Source organism: Chroicocephalus ridibundus, chromosome 3, assembly GCF_963924245.1.
Source record: "Chroicocephalus ridibundus chromosome 3, bChrRid1.1, whole genome shotgun sequence".
Classification (NCBI taxonomy): Eukaryota; Metazoa; Chordata; class Aves; order Charadriiformes; family Laridae; genus Chroicocephalus; species Chroicocephalus ridibundus.
Window position 1 is genome coordinate 27885406 of NC_086286.1, and position 13369 is coordinate 27898774.

Here is a 13369-nt window from a genome sequence, read left to right on the forward strand (position 1 = left end):
CAAATGTTCAGCTTTTCAATTTTATAACTTAGAGCTTTGTGCAAAGGACCTAAACCGTTCCCATATACGCCACAGGACAGTACTTTATTACAAAGTTAGGCAGGTTTACAAGAATCACTGCTTTTCACTGCATTATAAGACTAATATGCTTTATATTCTACAAAAACTTAATTACTAATTCTGCAGACTATTGTCCTTGATGACTTCTTTGCATATATTATCTAGGGAAGAAGCATAACTTTATAATAAATATATAATAAAAACATTCCCATTAAGCAGTATTTGGATTTCACATATTTCTATTGTACAAAAGTTGGCAATCAAAAAAAGAACGCTCTTTTTTCCTCAGTGCCAATGGAAGCGAACAGATACAATGCATGGTGTCAGAGCTGAACCCCTAAGATGTATTTGCAATAATCTTTTTCTCTGCTCTTTGACAACATAGAGAACCCTCTATTTGCAACAATTATAATATATGTAAAATGTATTTATTTGTCTTCCTTCACCGTAATTCCATGGAAACAGGATATCTGTTACTTAAATATTCATCTCCTACTGTTACTTTTCTATACCCTGAAGTTCTGCTTACAAATTCTGCTCTTAAGCCAACTGGAGTTAATCACAGAGAATAACGTGGCCATGCTCTGGGGGCAGTTAAAAGTTCCTTTTCCTCATTGTGCAGGTTAAAAATCTGTAGACTTACGAAACAAGAACATCTGATTCTCTTGGCTTTTCAAAATACACACAGGAAAGATGAAACCTTGCTGACAATCCTTCAGCAACAAAAATCTGATTCACAGCATGTTACTTGTCAAAATGTCTCTCTCAAATTTTAAATGTTAATGTTATACCACTAATCTCTTTTTTGCACGTTACCTTCTTCTACTTCTCTATCAATACAACTGAGAGGTTAGGGAAGGAAATTTGAACCCTAGTAGGCAAAAGAGGGAATTGAATCCAGGTCTCCAACATTTTAGATAGATAAAATTATTCATCTTAATCACCATCATGGTGCTGAACCCTGAAGCTACTGTTCCATTTTGAGGCAAAAGCTCGCTGAGGTGATGAGAGCACCCAGACACCAAACAGACCAGGTCCAGACCAGCTTTTAGCCTGGAGCCCATCCCCTGCCTTCTGCTCTGAGAGCCAGAGAGGAGGAGAAAACCGAACCTAGAGGCTCCACATCCCTCATTAGCGGCTTAAGCACTAGGTACCTTATAAAAACATGTTTCAAAGCTAAAATACTTTTGAAAAAGTATCAAGATCATTCCTGGGAAAGAAAACTTAAACCACCTGGAGTACTGTGTCCAGTTCTGGGCTCCCCGGTTCAAGAAGGACAGGGAACTGCTGGAGAGGGTACAGCAAAGGGCTACCAAGATGATTAGGGGACTGGAACACCTCTCTCATGAAGAAAGGCTGCGGGATTTGGGTCTCTTCAGTCTGGAGAAAAGATGGCTGAGGGGGGACCTTATCAACACTTAAAAATACTTAAAGGGTGGGTGTCAGGAGGATGGGGCCAGGCTCTTTTCAGTGGTGCCCGGGGACAGGACAAGAGGTAATGGGCACAAACTTGAGCACAGGAAGTTCCACCTAAACATGAGGAGGAACTTCTTTACTTTGAGGGTGGCAGAGCACTGGAACAGGCTGCCCAGAGAGGTGGGGGAGTCTCCAACTCTGGAGACATTCAAAACCCGCCTGGATGCGTTCCTGTGCAACCTGCTCTAGGTGACCCTGCTCTGGCAGGGGGGTTGGACTAGATGATCTCCAGAGGTCCCTTCCAACTCTATGGTTCTATGATTCTATGAACTCAGCCCTGAAAACAGAAGGATGTAAAATAATTAGGCATGTCAAAGCATGGAGCTTTATATTTTGAATTCTGGCATCTAAATCCCAGTTACATGCTATATTGGACACATTGATGCTTTTGAGGAGATGTATGCCTCAGTTCCTCATCACTTCTGCTTCTGCTTCTCCTAACTCCTGGAAGAACTATGACGACTGATATACTTAAAAACAGGAAGTCCTCAAAAATAGGATACTCACAACTAAATAGTTCCTTAAACTAAAGAATTGATACTCTTTCCATATATTAGCGCCTGCAGAAAGTATTAACTTTTTCTTTCTAATATAGAATTCAAGTGTTAAATGATGCTCAAAACAATACTAAAAGTTTGAAATAATATTATTGTTATTAAGATTAATAACAGTAAAATTTAGCAAAGATGTTGAAAAAGAAGAATTAAATGAAGTAGCAAGTGCCAAAAAAGGTGTTTGGCTTTTTTTTTTTTAATAAAAAAAGGGTTTCTTTCTATACTGTATACTGTTGTCATTTTGAGGCTTCGGTGATTTTAAAAAATACCTAATTTTAAATGGTTGTCAATCTGGATGTTCTAGGGGTTTTTGGGGTTTGGTTTTGTTCTGGGTTTTCTTTTGTTTGGTTTGTTCTTTTGTTTGAAATTGTACAAAGCTACCTATCTTCACAGCATGATAGGGAGGAAATTCCACTTCCTATTATAGCTGGTTGTCCTGTATAGTAAAATGAAGAGAACATATAACCATCACTATTTTGCTTTGAACTAATAACCTGAACTTGCAAACATTGAAACATACAGTTTTAGGCATCTCACAAAGATTCAGGTTTAGGAAAGCATCATTATTTATGACAGGTAATTATTTGGGGTTTTTGCTTAATAGCTTCCTGAAGCACGTTCCAATTAAGTATAATGTGCATTTTTATTCATGTACTTAACACTTCACAGTATTAATATCTAAGTTAGCTTAAATCACAAACATGAAAGTAAATATTCTAATAATATTTCCATTATGTAATTTGATTTTTTAAAATATTTATTTTGGGTAGAATGGCATGCTTTAAAAATTACCAGGATTTCCTATTCACAAATCCCAATTTGAAAATCTTTAGTAAATAAATACATTCAACATTGATGGCATTCTTCACATCAAATATGGGACTGTTTTGACTATTAAACTAATATTAATGTAGTAGAAAATCAGATTATCTGAAGTGATAAAATTCACATTTCTCATCAAAAACTTCTGCTCTACCTTGCTTTTTACTCTCAAGAGAAAGAAAAAAAGACTTCTGGATGTAGAATTTTAAAAAACACATCGTCTTCTCACAGATGAAACACTGGAAAATGAAGATTGAATGAAAAATAAGAATTCTTTCATTTACTACAGTCAAGGGACTAAAACCTTAAAAATTCTATGCACAGCTTTAATTTACCATAGATACTATTATGTACAGAGCTATAAAACCTCCTTAGATACATGATGATACTACATAAATTTCAACTGTAAAGTAATTTAAAACTAATTAATTTTAATAAAAATTAAAGCCTCTGCAGGTTTTCTTATAAGAAAAATACACCATTATTAAAATAAGGTTTCTTTTCAAAATTTAGGATGCTATAATTTAGTCATAAAATGAAAATGACAAAATAAAATTTATACATTCTAAACAATGGCAAAACAACACTCCACTTTTCTGAAAGATTTTGAACAAGTTCACAGAGAGATTTCTGTGTTGCTTTTCATATTTCATGAGAATTTACTATTTGTGTCTAAATGTTTTTAAATTTATCAGCTCTGCAGAACAAAACATTAATTCTCTACAGAAAGGGACACACATGAAGTTTTCTATAACTTTTATTTGTCTGTATTTAAATTACAGGTCATCTTAGTTCCACAGACTAATGGGCCTGAAATCTGCACAGCAAACCTGAGCAGCAGTGGAAGCAGCTGGAAATGAACATACAACGGAATTTACTGCATTTACAAAAGTGCTCTGTTTTTATACTGCAAAAGTCTACCAGCTTTTTATACAGCCAGAAGCAAGGTGAGAAAAAGAGGCAAGAGGCCTTTTACTACTGAATTCTGTTTTCTGAGACAAGACATATAGCATAAAGAAACGTTCAAGCACTAAAAGCCGTTAGATGTTTGTGCTAGCAATTTAGTTAAGAACATCTGACACAAAATGCAGACATTTTACCTGCACTCCTGATAAAGCTACGCTAACAGCTCCTACCCAGACTCACTCACACCTCCCCCTCTCTTTACTCCCTGTCAAATTTGTAAGACCATGGAGGCGTTACTGTGGGACAGCTTCCAAGACCACGGACTTCTATAAATGACAATGCTCTGTCCAGATGGAGTTACTCTCTATGCTCACTGGGGAGATCAATGGCAAATAGTTTCATTTTTCTCTTTTCTCTCTTGATTAGACTCTTTCGAACTGGCAAAAGAAAAAGATTCAGCGATCAAACAGTAACCATAATTTATGAGTAGTCAATCTACAGACTAGTATTTGATTGCATAAACATCCATGAAATTATTTTTCACAATGAACAAATCCATGACATTAAAGGTATGTTTATAATGCATTTGTCAGTTAAACTATTTGTGACTAACAGTCCACCCAGGTTTAATTAAGTCTGCTAGCGGTACCCCTTTTTGATTTGTTCAGGTCATGTTTAATCTCATGATCTGAGGATCACCACATGTTTGCTGTTGGAAGGAATCTGCTTCAGTTCTTAGAGCACCACATCACAAAGAAAAGCAAGAGGTGAAGCTAAAATGGATTCTCCTGGGGCCAGCTGAGAGCTGATTAATCCCAACAGAAAGACTGGAGCTGTGAAAGATGCAGCTCAAGGTCAGACAATATGAGGGCCAAGCCTGACAAGAGGCTAACACGCTAAGGCTAAAAGGATCCCTTGCTAAAGGCACCCTATGAAGAAAAATGTTTATCTGATACCAAACACAGGCTGCTTGAGTATACAAAAGAAGTGATTACCTGTAGATCTTCAAGTCTGAAATGAAGAATGCTAATGAAGAACACCTACATTATACTGCAAAGCCCAGGAGAAGAAGAATCACCCAGTAGGTAAACCAAAAACTGAAACGGAAAAGTTCTGCAAACATGTTAAGTAATAAATTTGCAGACTAGGTAACCTTGTCTGTTTGTGCAATGTCTCTGATTACGGTTCCCCACAGTGGAAATAAATTGGAGGAAAACACTGCACATGCTTTTGATGAAGGGTGCTCAAACCTGCAAACAGGAACTATTCCAGTGTTTTTCCTTTTTCTTTTTTTCCTTGAAAGACAGTAACAGAAGTCAGAAGGAATAATTCAAATTATAAGAAAATAAAATAGTTGGAAACACAGTATCTTTAAGGGAAGCAGAATTTTCACTTGGATTCCAAAGTTAAAAGAATGTATCTCCACTGAAAGACTTGCTTGAGGAAGATTTAAGCAGCAGCTTATGGTCTTCAAAAGCAGAAATTTCATGCTAGTGACAACCTTGATAACCTTTACTTATAACTCCTTCTACATAGCCACTTCTGGGAAATTTACAGTATGATTATTTTCCTTACTGCTCTTTGAAATTGGAATTCAGCTTGGGTGATCATACTTACGACATGGAGAATGATAGTCTGAGAATCTCACAGATACCCAATTAAATTCTTATTTTTCTAGCTTTATGTATTGATGAGCTTGGGTGGTTTTTTTTTTTCCCCATTTTATATTTTTTTGGAAGATCATCAAAACTAGACATACAATTCTAGACAATGTGTTTGTCATTGACAGACTGGCTTTCTGAGGAAATAAAAGTATTAATCAAGAGGATTACTTTGATTTAATCTAGAACTGTCATTCACAGCCTACTGTCATTTGATTGGGGGCACTTTAGAGACTGAAAAGCATCATCATACACTCAAAATAGTAATACTGTATCTGAAATGTGGTTCCCATGCAAATATCAAAGATTGTGGGGATCAAACTGAGTAAAATATTTCAAGCAACTCATTGATTAAAGGCAAAAGATACCAGTTTTTAGTTGTTATTTTAATTCAGTGCACAGATATTAAAATAGAGAGACAATGTACGATCATTAATTTGGCTATGTGACCAAGTGAGGATTTCGACAAATAGATGAAATTCTTTACACTGCTGACTTCAACGAATTCTCACAGTGTCCTACACTCAGCGTTATGGTAATCGATCTAGTTACCAAAGTAGGAACTTGCCTCCCATCTGGAGATTACAAGGTAGCTGAAAGTTGATGTTAAATTAAAGTTCTGGTTTTGCTAATGTGTTGAAGAAAACCTTAGTGTTATGCTGGCTTTTTTTTTTTAAACCTCTAAAAACCTGAAGACCAGATGGACTTCATTAATTCCGCCATGGCAAAGGCATGTACATTCAGAGTGTTTTCACTAGCAACACTGGTCAGCATTACCCCAAAATGTTACACAAATACTACTTTGACAGCATTTTTGTTAGCTCTACTATCCATGACTGTCACCAATAATTGGAATCAAAATATTCTTCCTGTATCTTACAAAAAAGTCCAGCAATAAAAGGTAGGAAAAGCAAATTAATTGAGAAATGTGGTGGATGTACAAGATTCAACTAAGGGCTCTACAGCCTCATAAGAAGTCAGAAGCTGGGTTACAGAGAATTAGGATTTTTCATTTGGAAAAGGTTTATACTCTTTAAATAACTGACAAAACAGGAATCACAACCCTAGCTAGCATAGACATGGCAGAACAAACCCTGAAGTGTTGCTTTGTGGGAAGCTTCCTGAACTGATCTTGGACTTGATTTTCAATGGACAAATAGCAGCAATATGGCCCAGGACTACAATACCAACAAAGATGATAAAGATCCTTCCCTTGACCACAGAGGAGATAACAAATGACCTGTGATAGGGCTGAAGCACTGAATGTAGATATAGAGTTTAACACAACTTGCAAGGACTATTGCCTCTTACTCTGGATTCGTTCAAATAACTGAATATGAATTTCTGTACAGGCTGAGGAAACATTCTAGTGTTTCTGGATAGCTCACTCAAGAAACTTGTTCAATCTGTGACAGAAATAATTGATTACTGTTGTGGACGGCAATACGGTCATCAAAAACAAGCAGCATGTGAAAACCACTTTGCTCCCGAGATGACAGAAAGGCTGCAGTCACCTGAGACAAGTTGTGACTGTAAAAAAAAAAAATCTTGAAAACTATCTAGAAGTGCTCTAAAAAAGCATCAAGGTTATTCTGCATGGGACTGAAACAGTCCCACAGTCTCAATGCCTAGTCCAGTGCTTCTTTGATGAACAGACTATTACATGCCAAAGTTTGCCATGAACGATTAGACATATTTACATAATCAGGAACAAACAGCACTGATTTGGAAAGCCAGGTTATTTTTAACTGTGATGACTGAACTTACCTAGTGGGAGGTCCTTATCATCTGACCAGACTCTGTGTGATTTTTTTGAAACTTGCATCTGTCAGAACAGTGCAGACACAGCACTGGTTTTAGAGCACAGTAGCCACAGCTGTCTTTGGGTTCTCCCTGCCCCCCCCACCCTGATGAAGACCTGATATGTGAGTGCCATGGGTTAGCGCCTATCTTCTGCACCGCCAGAAGCAGTGCTTGGGGAACACCACACAAAGGCACACAAGTTGAGGCAGCCATGACACTAAGAAGACAATGACTGCTGCTTGCCGATACTGCCATGAAATCCTGCACAACCAGCCAAACACACGGAGTCCACTTCATTTGCCAAGTATTGTGAAATTCTCCTCTAGCCTCAGTAACATGATCACCACTTTCCAATCACCGAATAATTTTCTTCAAAGAAACCACAAGAGTCATCTTTCTTATTGTGTCACAGGACTAATTCTGATCTTCCATATTTTACACCATTAACTCAAATAAAGTCAGTAAGCTATTCCCGAGATAAGAATGTGCTCAGTGTTTAAAGGTAACTGCCCCTTACTTTGATGGACATCATTTTTACAAGCTAACTGAAAGCATTTATGCACCATCGCACAGGAACTGATCCTTTTAGGTAGAATTATAGTTAAATAAAATACTATGAGCGAAGTCTTTGGAGTTTTTTTTTCTTTTTCCCTCTAGACAAGTCGATGATCTTAAAGGTCCCTTCCAACCTCAGCAATTCTATGATTCTATGATTCTAAGTCTTGGTCATTCATTAGCTGTTTTAAAGTATTGTACTGGTAGCTCCTATTTAGTAAAGATATGTTTATACATATGAATTTTAGTATTTAGCCTTCCAAATACAATCCTGCATAGGCTATGCCATAAGAACACAAATAGGCCTAAAATACTACAATTTGCACAAAACCTGATAGCTTGACTCTATAATGGCCAAGAATTCACAAGAAAGAAATGCTACCCTGAAAGTTTTTTTTCATGAGTTTATAAACCAACAAACATCCATTAGAAAGAATATTAAAGATAGGCCACACAAAGGGCAACACGGAACAAATGCCTTAAGCACTATGCATAAACCACCGTATACTAGATGATCAACCATCACTCTCAAAGCGGAGAGAGCTTGCATGTGCAAGAGCGAGCATTTTTATACACTGCATGCATAAATGCCTTCACTCAAAAAAATTATAATTAAAATAATTCTTGGACACTCAATATTTACAGTAAACATAACAAAATATGCCTTTAAGCATGTATGAATGTCTACACTATCTATTCTTTGTTATATGGATCACATCTGAGACTTCAATGTGTTAGAAATGGAGAATATTGTAGGAAGAATGAAAAATAAATTTAATTCTCCACAGCAAACATCTTGTTATTGACAATGCATAATGAACGATTACTAGATTTGCTTAGCAGGAAGAGGTGGTGTTTCAGTTGTCAAAACTGTACTTCCAAAATCAATCAAAAAAATCTAAACCATGATTGTTTGCTGTTATTCTACACCAAAAAGCAACCTATGGGACGGTGATGAGGATTACACTTGGTTTTTTGATCTTTTCCAAACAGATCTCACTCAATAAACTGCTTATGTGTTTTTACAACCACATCATACTGGAGGCTGTTGTTCACCATCAGGAAAATTTTTTTGCTTGGGAGGAATGAAAAGCAACTAAAAACTGGTCCATGGGGATTTCTTGAAGAAAAATAAACAACATCACAATGGATTCCAAACTCCAAAGCGGGTGAACAAAAATTTGTCTACCATTGTAGACTAAAAGGAAAATTTTTCTCAAAGGATCAACAAAGGTCTTCCTAAGCAAACTATACTCAGCCAAAACCACAACGTAGAGCCTTGCTATTAACTTTTGATGCAGTGGCCACTTTCTATCAAATCTGAAAGGGACAGTCTCAGATCACAGTGACAACTGCACTCTGGCTAGCCCATGTTGGTTCTGTCGCTTCTTTCTCATTCAAACCTACACTGAACTTAGAAGGAAGGGTGCGATAAATAAGGGGGCTGAGGATACTGCGTGAGGAATTCCCTGTTACGTGGGAGAACTGCAGCAACACAGAACTGCTAAAGGCAAACAGCAACAGTACTGTGGATAATAGCTGCTAATGCAAGACACTATATGCAACGTAGGAAGGCGAGAAACAGGGTGAAGTCTTGTGTGGGGAAGAGAGTTTGTGCATACACTTGTAAATTTGAAGCCATGTGCGGCTTTGAAACCTTTTAAGGAACATACTAGTATCACGTACTCAGGATGACATGCACTTGTCCACATTTTGACAATAATGACAGAGTTGCAGGCCCCACTGATGGGAGCATGCCACTATGTTTCAAAGGTGCTGAACTTGCTGCTCAACCTTTAACCATATTCCCTTGCGAACAGCTTTAAGGTATAACTGAAAAAAATACTAAACATCATAGGATATGAACTGTTTTTATACGGTCAGAAGGCAGATGATTAGCTAATAAAATACATTAATATAGTATCAGGCACAGACAGAAGCAAATAGAATACATTTCTGCAGAAGAGATTAACATAGATGTTTCCATGGATTAGAAAGTTTCGGTGACAGAAGGTATATTTAAGGTATAAAATCCATATAATGAGAAACAGTGAAAAAAACAGGGCAACTGTCATGTGTCCGAGAAATATCTTCATAAAAAAGCTGTCAAATATAAACACTTCACAGCAAAACACTCTGCAACTGAACAAGGCACGTTTAATTCAGAATTTACAATGTACCTCATCATGGATTTTATAATTACAAAAATGCCTGAACAACTGGATCTCTCCAAACTGAAACAACACTTACCTTCTCCTGTTACGTAACTCCTGCCTGGCATTTATTATTACTTGGACATAAAGACTGTTGTTGGTTTGTTCTAGCAAAAGGACACTTGAGAAGGAATATGACCAATGCTTATAAATGGACCCAGGGGCAAACACCTGAGAAAGGTAAGAACTAATTAAGCTTAAGGACCATGCTGGCATAAGAACAAACGGTTATAAATTGGTCATGAAGAAATTCAGGTTGGAAATTAAACAACCTGATGTTTTCAGATGAGAATTCACAAGTTTATGATGAGGATGCCCTGGCTGTCTGCAATAACACGGGCTTGAACTCAAGTGACCCAGGATGCCGCCGCCTTCCAGCCATACATCCAGAAACACAATAAATTTTTACACTCTTGCGAAATAACTATATGTTAAATCCTGTAATAGATCTACTCACTGAAAAAAATATGATATAAATAACATACCATACATAATTATATAAATAATAATAGAAAAATACCCATAAACTCAGATGTGAGTGAATTTCCAAAGGTTTTAAAACTGATTTGCATAGTTCCAAAAAACCACGGATCCTCATTCAAGCTATCAAGACTATGAAGTTTCTTTCCAGCAACAGGCAGGGCAGCTAAGATAGATCTGCCTAAACCCCATTACAGCAATAAACTTTGGAAGATACTTTGACTTCTTACCAATGTTCCTTATTCTTGTTCCTTCCCCACAAAATATGGAGAGTAAAATGCAGATACAGCACCCCTTACCATCACAGAAAATAAATAACAATCTTATCATCTTTGATGCCTTCTGGAATTTGTTTCTACTCTCCCTGACGCAAATGCTCAAGAAAATAGTACAGAAGAATAACCAATGCATGTGTGAGATATACCAATCAATCAAAAGCCTCTTTCATTGACTTTGGGCAATTTTAGAACAGAACCTATTGAAAACACACACAAATTTAGCAAGTACATTTAGAATATTCAATATTTTGTTTCATGGGGTGCTTTTTTCCCTACCTGTGAAACTAGCAAAGTCTGCATTAGGGAAGTTCACACTACGTAAGTGAACCACTTCACCCTTGGAATAGACCGATTGGTACTTAATCATAAAAAAGCTGTTCTATTGTCAGTTCATTCTCTATCAGATCCAAGATTTGGTCTCAGCTTTTACTAATTCTAATGAATATATTTTTAATCATTAAATACAATGGCATTTTATTCTGAGTATTTATTTTTGTAATGTCCTTGTAATGAACTAATGTTCAACAGAAATGCCATTTCAATTGATCCAAACCGTTTCTGAAAATGCAGAACAAATTAACTGCATTGTTTCACCTGAAAAAAATCTTTTCCTTTCTTTCCCTTTTCATCTTCTTTTTCTTTTATTGACAGTTTAAAAAAAAAAACAAACAAACAGCACACAATATCCACATAGGGATGCCCTTGTTAAATCACATTCTCTTCCTCTAAAGGCCATTATTTTGCACGTACACAGCTCTTAGGCAATGAACATTCAAGCACACCTAGTCTAGGAAGCCCTGTCCACAACATCATCATCACAAACATTCTCTTTCTGGACAAAATCATACTGAAATACTTACAAAAAAGAAAAAGGAGATACCGATCACTGCCCATACAGTGATCTCTCTTTTGATAGTGACACTTAAATTTAATTACTGTTGCTTTGCTCTATTAAAAATATTTAAATTATTTTGGGGGACAAAAAATCATGTTTTCAGATAGGTAGGGTTTTTTTTCAGGAAACAAAAATCCATTTCAGTGGATTTTCACACTACTTTTCACACTATTTTTCACTTCAGACTGAACCACCAAATCAATTATTTACAAGGCTCTAAGCTGACGTTATTAAAAATGGTTTTGTGCTCTCAAGATTCCTCTTTCCTATCTTTCTTTCTTGAAAGGAAAATACCTATTGCAACCAAGATTTAATTGCAACAGATGGAAGGCACTTCCTAGTAGAGCTCCCCCCCCTCTTTTTTTTTAATTGAAATGCTGTGGGTAGCAGAGTAAAGATTATACTAGTAAATACAATATATGTATCTGCATGTATACAAATCTACATATATTCACCATTATATCCCTATTTACAGACTAGAAATTTCTAAGTAATTAAAAGGAAAAATATGGGCAGCTTTTGCAGGTGGAAAGTGAATGTACTTACAGAAAGTCTAAGGAAATTATCGTTGTGCTAATATAGTGCTGTAACTTGAAAAAAATCGAGTGGATGTGATGACTCTATAAATATACACACTATTCTTACAAAATTCAGGACACTGTATATCACTGCATTCTTATTCTGCCTCATTTAATACTCACAGACAGACTGTAAGAAGGTTCCAGTATCACTGGCACTGACATCTTCCCTTGAAGATTCAATTTTGTTAAGTAAAAAATCTTTTCTCCCACAATCCTCTCTTTTTTCATGCGACGTACGCTGTACAGTCTAAAGCGAACTGCATAATTCCCAATCATCTCAGACTCAACGTGATTAAATTTGAATGTCTCTGTGAAGACAGGGCATGGTCCCCGCTGGATGCTGGTTTTTGCTCTCTGCTTCTTTATAGGGAGAAGAACTAGGTGTACTTGCCACGAGCTTCCACCTGTCCTGCTGTATGTGGGAATGTCTGTGACAGCTGTCACTGTCACCAAAAGCTTCTGTTCCTGTGAGTCATAGTCAAAAGTCACATCCAGTGTGCCGTATTTAGCTACTGGCTCAGGATCAAAAGGTTTAGGAAGCTGTGAAGATGATCCTCGAGCTGACATATCCTGAAAAAGGAGAAGAAAAAGCAGCTTGTTATTTATTTATTTATTGTATTCTATTATTAAATCTAGCGTGGAAATATATGGCTTTCTCTAAGCAATATGAAGTGACTATGATCTTTTTGTTCATTTCATAAACAAGGTAATTAAACACCGAAAGCCTGAGGAGATGGCTGACTAGCAGCCAAGAAGAAATCAAAAGACTTTACCTGGCCAATACTGCCAAAAGCCAGGAACCAATCAGACAGAGCTCAGATTAAATTAAGCTGTATTTATCATCTCTTCTTCCACGCCCCACATGTTAAAATCCATACCCATTTGTTACGATAGAACCACCTTGTTTCCGTGCACGCACACACACATCTTTAAGTTAAGATATTCTAGTGCTTTAAGAGCTGGCTAGTGATTGAGAGCACAGTGAGATGCCAGCAAAGAACACAGGAATTACAACACCTGTTTGCACATGCAGCTCTTGTTGCAGTCCACAAGGGTTCCATAAATGTGCCAAAAATTATCATGGC

General features: G+C 36.8%; 1 protein-coding gene across 6 annotated transcripts in view; it reads right to left on the reverse strand.

Moving 5' to 3' along the window:
• SYT14 (synaptotagmin 14) overlaps positions 1-13369 on the reverse strand; it is a 104865-nt gene that overhangs the window by 22993 nt on the left and 68503 nt on the right. For all 6 annotated transcript variants that reach the window (XR_010070240.1, XM_063328539.1, XM_063328538.1 and 3 more), the window contains one exon: positions 12405-12854. Coding sequence is in view for 5 of the 6 variants with exons in the window: in XM_063328539.1 (XP_063184609.1) it covers positions 12405-12854 (450 nt within the window). In the remaining variant the exon portion in view is untranslated. The remainder of the gene's footprint in view (positions 1-12404; positions 12855-13369) is intronic.